General features: G+C 48.0%; 1 protein-coding gene across 7 annotated transcripts in view; it reads left to right on the plus strand.

The window, feature by feature from the left end:
- Positions 1-15,296, plus strand: part of TANC2 (tetratricopeptide repeat, ankyrin repeat and coiled-coil containing 2) — a 122,123-nt gene that overhangs the window by 14,094 nt on the left and 92,733 nt on the right. For 3 of the 7 annotated variants that reach the window (XM_065039142.1, XM_065039144.1, XM_065039145.1), the window contains exons 2-3: positions 56-118; positions 5,422-5,520. In XM_065039142.1, the coding sequence (XP_064895214.1) occupies positions 5,454-5,520 (67 nt within the window). In that variant the 5' untranslated portion in view covers positions 56-118; positions 5,422-5,453. Of the gene's footprint in view, positions 1-55; positions 119-5,166; positions 5,186-5,421; positions 5,521-15,296 lie in introns of those variants that run through there. The other 4 variants (XM_065039138.1, XM_065039139.1, XM_065039140.1 and 1 more) reach the window with 2 other exon arrangements.

Consider the following 15,296-nt stretch of genomic DNA (forward strand, 5'->3'; position numbering starts at 1 on the left):
CCCCGCGCCGGGCTGAGGACGTGCTACTAAATGCTCTTTCTTTAATGTCTTTCAGGACTGTCAGTGGATGGAGGAAGACACTTTTTACTAGAGATTTAACTTGCCTAAAGATATCAAGGTAGGAGAATTTTTTTCAATGGTCCCGTATATTCTTAATTGTTTAAGTTGTTCTGGGTTGTTTCTTTCTCAATCTGTGATCGCCTGGAATTGCAACGTGGATCATGGATCTTCCTGTGTGGGTTTTACCAGTTTTTATCCTGATTGCTTCAGTATTTAGAGGAAAGGTGTAACAGCTTTCACTGTGTATTAGTGTTTGGTTGGTCTGTATCTTTTCCTGCTGGAGGGGATCAGCACAGAAATCTCCTGTGTTCTGAGAAGATCTCCCGGGCTTGTCAGTGGCTCGAACTTCAGTTCCATAGTGCTTGTCCTTGGGGCTCGAGCAGGTGTGCAGCTGCTCGTTCATTTAAATAGCAAGAAAATAATTCAAGTTCCCTTCAGTCTCTGGAAGCAGTCAAGTGCTGTAGCGTCTCCTGCCACTTTATACATTGCCTGTTTTTTTGTTTTCAGTTTCCGTCATGCCACTGTATCTTCAACATGAAGTTAAGATCGAAAAGAGCCCCAAATAGAACATACAATGTGTAGCTGGTGTTTATTTGAGTGACGGGTTTTTGGCTGCTCCATGTCGTAGCTAAAAATTGAAATGCAGGCGGTTCCCGATGGAGAATCTTGCTGCTCTTCAATCATCTGGTGGTTTGGGGCAGAATCGGGATTGTTGGTCCTGGCAGAACGAGGCTTGTTGATTCCAGCTCTAGAAAGTGCCCTGGAATTCCTTCCAAGGCGCAGTTTAACTAGGCTCAACTTTGGTAGAACAGTGCCCCGTGTTGTTTCAGGCGTTAATACCTATTTCCAATGGTGGTTGGTGGAGGGCAGCGACCAATAATATTTACAACCAAAGCAGTGATTTTCAGTGTTATGGGCAGAACAGAAGACACCAAGAACACTGCAGCGGAGCGGATGGACGTGAGGTGATCGTGTCGCTGACTTTGCCTCGCTTATCGGTTTTCCCGGAGGCTGTATAATTGACATTGTGTATGGAGAACATGGGTGTCCCTTGTGAATTCAGTCTGTACCATTAATCTAGAATTAGAAACCAGGTTACGCAAAACGATCAAGCCCTGTTCAAAATTAAGTTTCCTTAATTTCAAGGTCACCACATTTTCACGTGCAAGAGAGAAGTTGTGAGTTCTGGTGAGGGATGGCATTCTTACGCTCGTGTTTCTGATCTCATTTTAAATAGTTATTTAGTATTTCTGGTGTTAAATCCCGTTTTGGGAGAAGATGTGAAGATCTGTCTGTCCATCCCCTTCCCATCCGGCCCCCCATCAAAATGATTCAAGTTCAGGCTTTCATGAGCAAATGTAAAATGATGAATTTTTGTTCACATTCAGTTGTGCTAAAGCCTATTAGTTTAGAGAACTTTGTCTAATAAACTCTTAATTGCTTAAAAACCCGTAATGGGTAGGGTTTAGCCCTTTTAAATTCCTTTTTTGTTTTCCTTTTTTGCAAATAATCCTATAAGTTGTTGGCATTTTTACGAGATTACAACAATGCTCTTTTCATTCCGAAAGTTCCTGGAAATATTTAATCCCGAAATTCTGCTCCTGTGTTTTTAAATGTGTATGAACCAAGCTTATAAATATACGATTCCTTTGACTTCAGAGTTATTTTAATGGGTTATTGGTGCTCCTGTTGTGAGTCAGGGTTAATGCGTTTGATCGCTGTGCAGTTTGTGGGGTTTGTGACGATTCCCAGGTACGACGTGCGGCCTCTGGGTTCCCGTGAACGTCGGAGTGTTTCTTAAATGTGCTTTTCTGGGCTACTAATCCCCGTCATGAGGTTGTTGTTCAAAACCTCCTCTTGAATTTCAAGGCAATTTAAAATAAGAGTGTAGGTTAAACTTTGAATAATTTATTTGTGGAGCATGGGAAGTTTCAGTCTAGCAGCTGTTACAAGCAAACGTGGAACAGATTTTTGTGTGCAATGTATATTATACATGGAGTAATTGCTTGAAAGCCGAGAGCAGCATAGGAAAAAGGGACCTGGGGGTGCTGGGGACAGCAGGGTGACCATGAGCCAGCACTGGGCCCTTGTGGCCAGGAAGCCAATGGGACCTGGGGTGGGTTAGAAGGGGGTGGTCAGTAGGTCAGAGAGGTTCTCCTGCCCCTCTGCTCTGCCCTGGGGAGACCACACCTGGAATATTGTGTCCAGCTGTGGCCCCTCAGTTCCAGCAGGACAGGGAACTGCTGCAGAGAGTCCAGCGCAGCCACCAAGATGCTGGAGGGAGTGGAGCATCTCCCGTGTGAGGAAAGGCTGGGGGAGCTGGGGCTCTGGAGCTGGACAAGAGGAGACTGAGGGGGGACTCATTCCTGGGGATCAAGATGGAAAGGGGCAGTGTCAGGAGGATGGAGCCAGGCTCTTCTGGTGACAACCAGGGACAGGACAAGGGGCAATGGGTGCAAACTGGAACACAGTGAGAACACATTTGAGAAGAAACCTGTTCCTGGTGAGGGTGGCAGAGCCTGGCCCAGGCTGCCCAGGGGGTTGTGGAGTCTCCTTCTGTGCAGACATTCCAACCCGCCTGGACACCTTCCTGTGTAACCTCATCTGGGTGTTCCTGCTCCATGGGGGATTGCACTGGATGAGCTTTCCAGGGCCCTTCAACCCCGGACATCTTGGGATTCTGTGATTCTGCTTTCCGTCATTCCCGTTGAAGATTAAGGGAACATAGAACAGAATGTTCTGAGTTTGACCCACCAGGGTCATCAGGTCCAGTTTTTTTAAGTTATCAGTTTCAGCTTTTCATTATTAGAAAAAACAGAGTTCTAGTGTGAAAAGTATATACTGAATAGCTCGCACAAAACTTGCAGCTCAGAGCTCCACTCGGGGATGGTCCTGAACCTCCTCCTTAATCCGCTGGAACTTGGAAGTCTGGGCTGTCCACTACTTACGTGAGAGTCGGATTTGAGGAAAATGCCATTATAAAGAGTACTTGTCCTTTCAGACCGAGCTGGGACTCAAACCGCATACCTAGAGAGCTGGTTTTTAAAAGAAACAAGAAAAAGACAACACCCTGCGCTGTAGTGGGGTTCTAGTGGGCTCTTTCTCTGCCCCAGTCCCACCAAATGCTGCAGGATTGTGGTTTATTCACCCTGTTTTTACCTGTACGCTTTGCACAGGGTATTCAGACGTCTGGCCCTGTGGTCGCTACTCTGCGGTGGTTGGTGCGGGTGCGTTGGGGGGGACAGGAGCTCCGGGGCCGCGGTACCTGCCCATGAGTAGAGCCGTCCCCCGTTGCTCCGTCCTCCTCGGCCGCACACCCAGCGGTGGTTTGCTCGGTGAGCCACGGCTGTTCTTCTGGCTCCACGCGGTACTGTGAATCATTATTAATCCCTTCTGATTTTTCCATATTACCATCCCAGAGCAGAAGGAAACTGCCTCTTCTTGTTCTGCCTGTCTCGGGAAGGTGTTGCTAGGTGATGGGTACGGGACATTTTTCTTTCTTACATAAACTTTAAGGAAAAAATTAACTTCATTCTGGCTGTGACACTTGGCTTAACGTGAGAAGCACTCGAGCCTGCTTCTTCCAAAAAAGAAATAAATGGATCCGTCAAATGTACATATTACGTTATCAGCATAGTGCTCGGTGTTGTAGAGGAGGAGAAGCCGAGTCCCGTCCACGTCGGGCAGCTCTGGCAGTGGCAGGAGCTGTTTACTGCAGCCTGTTGTCCTACTCAAAGCCCAGATAAATACACTGGGATTAGTGGGATGTTGCAGGGATTATAATATTATCATGTTCCAAAATAAATAACACTTTGAGTTTGCTTGTCTCCTCTTCACATTTAATGTCAACTTCATATTTTCTCCTTCTGATGCTGCAAAGAGTGTTGTGTATGGAATTTATTAATAACAGATTGCAAGAGAGGAAGGAAATGTAAACCCAGAAGTTTTCTTTCTGTGCTGTGAGCTGGAACGTAACAGCCGTGTAAAGAAACTAAATGAACAGGATTCAAACTGGAGACAACAGTGTTTGTGCTCAGGTGGGATTTGGTTTTGGTAGCCGTGTAGCAGTCGGATGCTTCGAAGGGGCCTGAGCTTGCTGTGGGAGCCCTGGGAGTAAACCTGAGTAACACCTCGTGCTTTCACGTCACTGTGCAAGGGCCCAGAGAGATGCCAGATGCTATTCAGGAGATTCATAAACGCAAAGGAAATGCCAGGGCTGTATGTTCAATATTCATGCATACGTGCAGGCAAACATACCCACATCTGCTAGTGCAGTGCCACGAGTGCACGGGAGCTCCTGGAGGTGGGGAAGGGCTGGAGCGAAGGTCGTCGGTGTGCGTTTACTCCGGGTTGTAACCTGGGTGCGCTTGATTCGCTGCCTTGCAGTGTCAGTATCTCTCACTGAGTAAGTCTTATTAGAAGGATTTGGGCTTTAAATATACATATAAAGCTTTTTGAGCAGGGTTTTATTGCATTAATGTACTTGAAAGTGTTAGATAACTATGAACAAAGTCAAAATCACATTTACTGAGCATCTTCCAGGAAGAATCTACTGTTATTGCAGGAAAAGAAATCATGCTGCATTTCTAGAAGATGAATGCATTACCGTGTAACTATGCAGTATTACGTGTACAATAGAAGGAAGTTTGTGGTTGTTTGTATGTCCTGATCAAAGACTCTTTTCGTTTGGTCTGGTGAGGAGCTGCTTTGGTTGGCGCTGTTTGATGGTTCACCTGCTTTAATGCGAGGATGTTCCCCAGAACGAGCTGTCGCTGTGTCTGCTGAACCAGCTCATTCTTTTATCTCCAGCAGCGCAGAGACAACTCCTGCTTTTTTCCCTGAGACGTATAGAATGAAGAAAAATACATGGATAATGTCTCCTAGTGCTTTTTGCATCAGTTAAGGTTGGGGCTTTCCTAACGGTTCATGCGGCTCGCAGGAGAACTGACAGCCAGCCCGCCCAGGAGCGCAGGCCAAACCTCCGGTGCTCTGGAGGCTCTTGTCAGCAAGTTCCCTTGTTTCTGGGCAGCGACTCTTTGGTGGCTTGGGAATGAGAGCCCGCTGCACGCCGCGTCTTTCCCAGCTCGGTGTGATAGTGATTTGGATAAATCATTTGACGAAATAGGTAGGTCGTGCTGGAAACACTGAAATTGTGCTGTCCTGGCATAACGAAAAGAGACAGAACAGTAGGTTTTCTGTGGATCTCGATTGCTCTTCTTAGAAAACATATTGGCAAAGCAGTTTTTCATCATTCTGAGCATTTAGCGCGTTTTTAGCACTTTCTCGCTGTTTGTCTGTATCGTTCTTCCGTTGACTAAACCAGAGTTGACTGTTTTCTGTCTTGTTCTTTTGCGTCCGCAGGTTTGGGGTACGCGCGGTGGAACAGCATCACCATGTTTCGCAACAGTCTCAAGATGCTTCTTACGGGAGGGAAGTCAAACCGCAAAAACAGGTCCAGTGGTAAGTAACCGCAGCTCCTCATGCATGTGTTTGATGGACGGTTTTTGAAGGGTTCCTTTAATGTGTGTTTTGGTCTTACCGCGTCTTTCTTCTCTTTAATGAGTAGATGTACTCAGCTGATGCTGTAGATTCAAAACATCAGCGTAGGTCGTTTTCATGTTGTGCTGTGATCTAATATTGAAAAAGATACGCATATTTATTTAAAAATTTATGTAAACCATAGTCTGTTTTTATCGGGAGATAAGATATAAGGAAAAACAAATAATAGTAATACATAATCCTATAGAAAAGGAACATCAAAGGTCATGTTTCAATTATGGGGATTAAGGAAATACTTTTTTTTAAATTTTGAAAATGACCGTGATGACTTGTGGCAACGTGAAGAAGTTTCTTCTCAAATTTCAGTGGAACCTCCTGTGTTCCAGTTTGCACCCATTGCCCCTTGTCCTGTCCCTGGTTGTCACCAGAAGAGCCTGGCTCCATCCTCCTGACACTGCCCCTTTCCATATTGATCCCCAGGAATGAGTCCCCCCTCAGTCTCCTCTTGTCCAGCTCCAGAGCTCCAGCTCCCCCAGCCTTTCCTCACACGGGAGATGCTCCACTCCCTCCAGCATCTTGGTGGCTGCGCTGGACTCTCTCCAGCAGTTCCCTGTCCTGCTGGAACTGAGGGGCCACAACTGGACACAAGATTCCAGGTGTGGTCTCCCCAGGGCAGAGCAGAGGGGCAGGAGAACCTCTCTGACCTACTGACCACCCCCTTCTAACCCACCCCAGGTACCATTGGCTTCCTGGCCACAAGGGCCCAGTGCTGGCTCATGGTCACCCTGCTGTCCCCAGGACCCCCAGGTCCCTTTCCCCTATGCTGCTCTCTAATAGCTCATTCCCCAACTTACACTGGAACCTGGGGCTGTTCCTGCCCAGACACAAGACTCTACACTTGCCCTTGCTCTGTTTCATAAGTGGGTTTTTTCATGGGGAACCCAAGCGAGCACACTGGCCTTTGAAATTCCCGTTCTTTGCTGTTTCTTCCCATGTGCAGTCACCTGGGGAGCACACGGGGTCGGGGAGCCAAGCTGACAGTCCCTGCACGTTGTGATGTGGTTTTGGTAATTCTTTGTGATTAAAAGGCGCTGCTAGCGGCAACAGAAAAACGCTTTCTTATCATTCCTCCTTCCCAAAGTGCTGAGCAACTTGACTGAAGGACCGTGGGTAACATCTGTTTGGACCCGGCTTGGGTGGGTTTTTCCGCTGGTGCTGTTTGTGCTGTTGTGGTTCCGGAGCACACACAGTATTTAGAAAAGTGCGTGTGAATGCACAGTTCCACACTAACGCCCATTAAAATGAATGAGTGTCTACTGCGGCATCAGATGGTGTGATCTCCCGTGGTTAATTCGGTGTGTGTGCTTTCAGAACTCTGCTGATAGGATTCCGTACAACTCTGGGCATGTGCATTGTGCACATTATTTAATCTCTTGTCTTAACACAAATTCTCTTGTGACTCAGGGGCACTCAGGATATTTTACAGCAATGCCTGGAGGACACATTAGGACTGCAACAGGATCTTGATTAGCTTGTATTTTTTCTGTCATAAATGGATATTCCACAAAGCTACCAGACAACAGTGGCTTTAACACTGAAATGCGATCTGAATATAGCCAAATATTACCTTTGTTCCCCTATTCTAAATTAATTTACAGAGATATGCCGGCATGGACGTTTTCTGAATCATAAGTGTGTACCCAGGCCTAGATTTACTTAGCATCTGTTTGTTTCAAGTGTCAGAAGACTCTGCTTTCCTGCCTGGTTTTAGTTTTTGGGCTAATTCAGCCTTTGCAGGGCAGTTCTGTTCTCTGAACCCAGCGACCATCAGGTGCTTCACTGCTTTTGTCTGTTTTATCAAGGATCTGCCTCTATTTATCTGCAGTTTGCTTGTATTAAACCCTCATTGCTTTGGGGGTGTGTTTAATTAGTTTACATCAGACCAGTGCGCTCATGTATTCATTATATATCCATTCATTAGTGCAGTAAGCCTGTGTAATGGGTCCAGTATTTCCACCTGTTATAATGGTCCTGGTTTCTTTTCCAAGCAGATGCACTGTTTCCTTCTCACGTTATCGCATTGAATTAATACTCCTATAAGAGTTTGTGTCCCCTTCAGAACCCGGAAAATTCAGCTGCAAAGCTGCGTGTTTTATTTGGGTTTGGGTGTCTCTTCACTCTCTGAGGTGTAAATCCAGGAATCTTGTGCCTTTTATTTCTGGCAGAGACGGAGGTAGATGATTAACGTACTCTTGTCCTGTCTTTGCGTGCTGAGTTCATCTGAGGCGTGTAATCCCCTGGCAGGCGGCCCCAGGGGCCCGCTGCCGTCTGCCCGCTTGGGCAGTACCTCGCTTGTTCTCAGTTCACTCCGTACGCACCATTTCTGTCCCCGCTTTGCGGCCTGTCATTCATCGCAGTTTTGGTGTAGGGTTTTCAAACCTCTTCTGCTTTCCTGGTTCACATGAGAGCCAATTACATCAAACTTCCAGTGTATTTATAGGGCTCTTTGGAACCTACCACTTCATATTTTAATTCCAGGACTAAAAGGACCCCTGTCAAATGCCCTTCACTTTTGATTCCTGCCTTTCCAGGATAAAAGGCATTTCTGCAAAGGTCTCATCATGGCTTGGGCAGAACTCCATGTAATTTCTTCTCTATCTGATCTCTTTTGGGAGTCTAAGCCTAATTTTCACTCCAGAAGAGCTTTAGAGGGTCACCAGTGCTTTTTGCATCTCTGAGAGGAGCTGCGAGCGGTGCGGCCCAGCTGGCGGACCCTGGCGGCGCGAGGAGAGCTTCATTTCAGGAGGCATTAGGGCGGGATGCTGGAGACCTACCAGACTCACAGCACGTTTTGTGGTGCTGAATGTATCCACGTGCTTGAACTGTTCGTCCAAACAGTTTTTCTCATCTTTAATCTTAAATTCTAGGGATCCTGTTTTTCCACTTACCTTGTGCTGTTCTCTTCAACACATCAAATCATTGGAAAGGCAGGCCCTGTGTTTCAGGTGTATTTACTGTTCTGATACAGGTTCAGTTCTTAGTTAGTTCCTGCTTTTTCATTAAAGTAGCTTGTATCAGAGCTTGAAATCTTGAATGGCAGCGTCTACAGACTCAGTGCATCTACAAACCCTCATTTTTCCTCGCTCAGCCCCATTTTGTGGTTCAGATGTATTCCTACTTGCTGCTTTGTATCCAAGGTTTGTCTCTAGGTCAGCGAGCCCATTCTCAAGTTCTTCTCTATCAGCTCTAATCCTCCTCAAACCTTCCCCTTCGTTAGCGATTCTACAGATCTGATTGCTGAGATTAATTCACCGGAGTCCCCTCTAATAGCGGGGGCTGATTCTCCTGCTCCGCTCTAATGCTGCTCCCATTACGCAGCCGTGTCCCCTTCTGCTGTCCTCGTGTGTTGTTCCGAGCTCTTAAACCTCCGGCGTTTCGTTTAGAGAAAAGACAAAGCCATTTTAGAGCCGTCCCTCATGTGGGCGTCCGTTCTGCAAACAAGGAGTGGATTTTCGAGGTGCAGAAGGGTCGGGGAGTGGTGGTGTCTGCAGGTTGTGCCGTGTCCCGTCCCGGCTCTGCTTGGGCAGCTCCACTGACACTGTGGCATCGGCCGCCTCTTCTCACTCCCAACTGCTCCAGAATCCCCCCCCTTCGCCGCACAGAGCGCAGATGTGCCTTGTGGGTTCAGTGTGATGGTGCCCGGGGAGCGCAGGATGGGATGGGATGGGATGGGATTCCCTGTGCTGCGTAAGCGCGGGTTTTGCGCAGGAGTGAGCAAGACGGGAAAGCCGGAGGGGCTGGTGGGGCTGGCTGGCGCTGCGGAAGCTGCTCGTGGTCCTTACTGGAGATGGAAGGCAGGAGGCTGGGAGAAAGAGGGAAGCGTGACGTCGGAGTGTCTTTGCTCCTTGTGTTCCGTTGCCAACAGCTGGAACGGAGCTGCACGGGGAATGCTGTGAGGAGCTCCAGAAATACGAGGAAAGGCTGAGAGAACTGTGCTTGTTCAGCCCTGGGGACGGGAGGCGGAGGGGAGAGCTGTCCCCACTTCCAGTGTTTAAAGGCGGCTGCAAAGAAGGTGGAGACTTGTTTGTTCAAGGAGTGCTGTGGAAAATGGGGCAGTGGGGACAAGGTGCTGTGGAGCTCGGGGGTGTCACTAGTGGGGATGCATGCAGCCTGTCGCTGCGCTGTTCTCCCTGAGCCAGCAGAGGGAGCGGCTGTTGTCCGACATCCTCCAGCAAGCGGGGGCTGAAGTGCACCTTGGAGCTGCCGGAGAAGGGGCAGTTCCCTGTGCCGGATAGCCCTGTCTGCTCCTGTTCCTCAAAAAATAAGGCAAACAAAAAGTCTGTTTCTGTGATGTCTCAAGAAGTCCCGTCTGTGCCAGGAGGAAACCCCGCTCGTCCTTGTGCCCGAAGCGCCGGGAGCGATGCTGACGGCGCGTCTTGCAGGAGTACGACTTGAGCTGCTAGATTGATCACGACAGGGTATTTTCCTCACTGTGTTTTGCACAAGCTGCCACCCCAGTAGAACCTTCATTTCAGTTCAGGCTTCTAAGCACGGCAGTCATAGAAACAGACATACTTGTGCAGGAAAAGAGTTCTTTGGAAATGCTGTAGCTGTGTTGTGGTCCCTGGCCACGTGGGGCGATTTTTGGGGTGTTTTTTCGTGATCAGTAAGCACCATGGGTTGTTAATTCAGGATATCTAACAGGCAGGGACCCTCTGCGTTTGAGACGGTGTGTTCCACGCACAGCTCCTGCGATGCCCGCTCTGTGCTCCAAAAGGGAATCGTTGCCGTGGAAATGCCGCGGGAGGAGCGGGAAAAGAACAAGGCAACTTCGGGAAGGATTTAGAAGTATTTTAGCATCTCCCTCAATAAACAGAATTAAACCCCAATTCATGCTCTGCTTGATGAACAACCTTCCCCGATGAGAGAGGAGCGTGTGATAAATGGACGGACTTAAGGACGTTTATGAATTGCCAAAGCTTCTTAAGCCAAACTGCTATTTTGACGTCATTAGTTAGAGCGTGTCCATATTGCAGCCAGCCCCGGGTTTCCCCCGGACAGATGGTTTGCTCCGTAGGAAATCCAGCAGCGCGAAAACGCCACATGCGCTCTGCACTGATTGAAGTTTTACTTACGTTTCTGCATTGAGCGAGTTTGCAGCTCTTTTCCCGTATAAAACATGAAAAATTAGAGCTTACGTGTGAAACCATGGTGGTGGCGAAGGGGGAGGGCGAAAAGGGAGATGCGCAATAATGCGCTTGAAATGGTTTTGTATGGCAAGGTTTACTGGCGGTTTATTTTATATTTTACTTTAAAGGTTTTGCTTGGAGGAATCGCGGGTCTGTGGGGAGGAGCCCTGGCTGCGCAGTTGTTGATTTGCAGGTAGAAAATGGATCGTTATGGCAGTCAAATGTGAAGCGAAGCCTGCCAGCCCCTCATCCCTCCTCCTCCACCTTCTCTGGGTGTCGCTTTGGCGTGGTGTGTGTGAACAGGGAGTCCCAGCCGAGACGTGCACAGTCCTGGGAATGAACGCTTCCTATGTTATTGATCAGCGTGATACACCGGTTACTTTGCGTTGTGAATAACGAGGCTTTAAATTAGTACAGAATCCCAGAGTGTCAGGGGTTGAAGGGGCCTGGAAAGCTCGTCCCAATAAGATACAAAGTGATGCCATTGCAGCCTGAGGGCAGCAGTGGGGGTTGTGACGGGGTCCCGAGGACACAGAGACGTGAGGGCTGGGATAAACCCGACTTTTATGTTCTACTTGTGTATTTCTATATCTTAAACTTTGTATTGTTTAGATCATTAAGCAGTGGTAGTTGTAATATTGCTGTGAAACTTATCGAGAACAAGGAAAACCAGAATTCTGTTGTACAGCTTGGTAGGTCTGTTCTTACATTGGATTGTTACCAGCGAGAGAGCTGTTTGTGTTACGGATACACACTTTTCAAAGAGGATTTGTTGTGTGTTGTGCTTGGACTAATATAATATTGTACTTAAGGAGTTTGTTTTATTTATAAATGGGTGATTACATGCTTTAATATTTGAAGTTACGATACTGGAGTATAATCACCTATTTATTCGCTCAGGTCTGTTCGGTGTGGTCCATTCATCCTGCATACCCGCTCCCCACCCCTTACTTATTGCTGTGTAAACTGCAGCTCAAGGAAGAAAACCCCGTGTTTGAATTGAATAATGCTCGGTAGTGTGTGTTTCTTGGTTCAATTAAGCGTTTTCAATAAGAACAGAGTCATCGTTGCTTCCTCTCGATGCCTAAATCATCATATTTTTCAGATGCCGCTTACTCGGCTTAAAATTAGAATCATGCAGCAGATCTATAGGTGCTAAAAATAGTTTCCAGTAGTAGCGAGAGTAGGTCGGGAGGTGTATCCCACCGTCCTTAGGAATCTGCCTTCCCTTAGTCATCTCTTCTGTTCCAGATCTCAGCTCTATAACCAGAGGGAGGTGAATTGTTTCCATGACCAAGTGCAGCAGCAATGAGTTGATCTGGCTCCCTCTGAGGGAATGGGAACAGCGAGGCAGTTTTGTTTAATGAAGAACTAACATGAAGTTTGATAATGATAATAATGGTTTCCGTTAGACATCTCCTTCTGATCGGTAAACCTCCCGTTTCTTCTTATCTGAAAATACCCTGGAATTTCTCATCTTAGTTCCCAGCGGCGTGGTGGCCCAAGCGCGGCGTGCTCTGCGGGGCCGCGCTGTACCGGACGTGTTACCGGGGCTACACGGGCAGAACAAACAGAAACGGCTCCAGATCTTCCGGGAGTTTAAAAAAAAAGAAGTTTGAAGGAAAATGATCTTGCTCAATGAAATCCAGCAATAGACTTGGAAAGTCAGGTAACGGTCCCGCCCGCGCAGGTGCATTTCCCGTGATGAAAATGAGCCCCGTGCGGCTCCTGAGCTGCTGTTGAGCTCTGAGGGGCCGGCAGAGGAGCGCGAGCCAGCTGGGGCTGGGCGACGCGGCTGCAGGCGGGCTGCTGGGGTGTGGTAGCGCGGGGAAATTGCAGCTGAAGAGCTGGCTGCAATTAACTTATTTCTATTGAATAGAAATTAAGCAAAATACAATGATTTTGACTGGTTGTTGGGCAGCTGTTATTGGGATGGAAGAAAGGGAAGCAGACTTAATTTAAGTAAATTTACAAACAAGCTGCAGTTACTACTGCAAAGGGAAAGTTCTGCTATTCCGAAATGGATCCTGGCTGTGGCTCCAGCGGAGCGGTTACGGAATGACCGCACAGTAACAGAGCCCGGGGCAGAGATGAACCTGTAGCTGCTGGTTCGGTGCTTTAACCGCCCTGGGCCGCTTTTCCCCTTGGGACAGTCTCTCCTGGCGGGGCCCTCGGGTTTCTGTCACCCCGGGTGCTCTGTCCTGTGCCCTGAAGGACGATTCCCCCCCACTTGAACGTGACGAGCTGGGTTCATGATGGAAGTCTTCATTGTTCTGTGTTTCTGTGATGATTGTGGCTTCATGAGACTATTATCAAAGGATGTGTTGGGTGCTAGTGAAGGGTTGTAATGAGGATTATAGAACTGTAGAATCATTTTGGTTGGAAAAGACCTTTAAGATCATGGAGTCCAACTGTTCCCCAGCCCAGCACCGCCCCATGTCCTGAGAACCTCATGTCCGTCTGTCCAGCCTTCCAGGGCTGGTGACTCCAGCACTGCCCTGGGCAGCCTGTTCCAATGCCCCACAGCCCTTTGGGGAAGAAATTGTTCCCAGATCCAACCTCAACCTCCCCTGGGCAACCTGAGGCCGTTTCCTCGCCTCTGATCTTTGCTAAGACTTAATTTTTAGAGCGAATCTTAACGTACAATTGTGTTTGATAACAGACCAAACAAAAATGCAGTGAGGTGGTCATGACAAAAATAAATCAATGAACTCAGTAGAACTTATACGTATTTTATCTGCCCTCCGGCAAAAACCTGCTTGCGTCAGTTGGGTATTTTTTCCCAATAGCTTCGAGTCTTGCAACCGTCTTTTCACTTAAGAACAGCAGTGGTCCCAAATAATGAAAATGATGAAAAGGAGTAAATCCCTGATCCATCCCATGGTGTTCTAATACTGAAGTTCTTAAAATTCAAGTACATATTCCACTAGCAGGCAAGTCTGGCTCTTTTCTCGCAGCACAGATGTCTGTGCATACCAGAGTTATGATCTATGGTGGTCAGTGATTTAATTCTGTTTGAGCACAGAGTTTTGCTGCTATTTGTGTAGGTTCTCTTGCGCGTACGCTGGGTAGCGTAGAGCTTTTTGTGTTCTGCGAGTTAATCAAAACGTAGCTTAAGCTTGGAGATGTTTCCGGAGCAGCGCGGGGCTGGCACCTGGATCCCCCGACATCAGCACCCGTGAAACCCTCTCAGTGCACACACAGCTGCCTGTGCTCCTGCTCTTGGTCAGTGGGTGACACACGGTGACACCATGGGAACCAAACCATCTCCTTTGAAATCAGAAGTTTTCCTGGAGCACAGCTGAGTCGTTTCTGATGGAACGCGGCTCGCTGCCCGAGGCCGATGGCAACTCGGGCGCATTGCAGACTGTTTTCTTCCTGTTGCTTCAGTGCCTTTGTGAAATCCTTTGTGTTTCTTTCTGCTGTGTAGATTTACCTTTGGAATGTGTTTCTGTATTGATTTGATCCATAAAAAGATGAGGGGGAATGGCAGTTGTCCAGGAAAGCTCTGTCTGCTTTGGTGCCTTTTAAGTCCGTTTTGTCGCAGCTTCAGTAGTGTGAAGTTTCCCTTTTTCCCCAAAGCTGAAAGGAAAAGGTGAGTCGTGTGTGTCACAGGATCCCCGGTGACGGGGCTGCAGGGTCCTGGAAGGCTCAGCCAGTCCCATCCCCGGAGCAGGAACAGCCGGATGAGTGCTGCTGGTGCTGCTCTTCTGCACCACCAGGGATGGTCTGCTACTGCTTTGCTATCCCCCCATTTCCCCTTTGAGCCCCTTTTCTCTTGTCCCTGACTGAATTCAGCTTTGTCAATGCTTAATCCAGACCCTGCGGGGTCATCTCCTGGGCCTTCCTGGATTGTAGCGTTAACAGGAATCTCACTTTGAGAGAAATAATTCTCAAGTAGAAAACCAGCAATATGTGTCTGTATATATACACATACACGTGCCTGTATATATATCTATATTAAAATTATCACTGAGTTGCCTGAGGAAAGACGGAAGATGTCTAATCCTGAGGTGCTGCTTGCAGGCCTGGAGGCTCCTGTGCTTCCGAGGGGCTTCAAAATCGCCTCCCAAGCCCCAGGTATGTATTTGCATGAGCTTTGCAGCCCTCTGTAGATCTGGGAAAACGGAGTACAGGGTTTCCTAATGTTTCTATTACAATGCACAAAGCACTTGAGTTATTCTGCATTCTTTCTTTTAAAAAAGCTGGATCTGCCAAAGCCTGAAAAGAATTAGATAATCAGGTGAATTTGTACCTGTCCGTAAAACGAAATACTTTGACATATGACTTGGTCGTTAGTATTCAGGTTGAGTTTCCCTCCTTCCTACTTGTGCTACATCTTTGCTGGAAGCCTTTCAAGTTTGTCACTGCTGGATCAAGCCTTGTTTCCCCCTGGGGACCAGGCGGGGCTCACGTGTGCGTTAGCCCGCCTGGAGGCGCTTCCAGGTGTCGTGCTGCCCTGGCAGCTCCTCGGAGCTCACGCGGGCACCTGGCCCCGCCTGGGCCTTTCTGGAGCAGGACGGAGAAACTGGGACGGCTGGGTTTCTA

This window comes from Columba livia, chromosome 23 (genome assembly GCF_036013475.1).
Source record: "Columba livia isolate bColLiv1 breed racing homer chromosome 23, bColLiv1.pat.W.v2, whole genome shotgun sequence".
Classification (NCBI taxonomy): Eukaryota; Metazoa; Chordata; class Aves; order Columbiformes; family Columbidae; genus Columba; species Columba livia.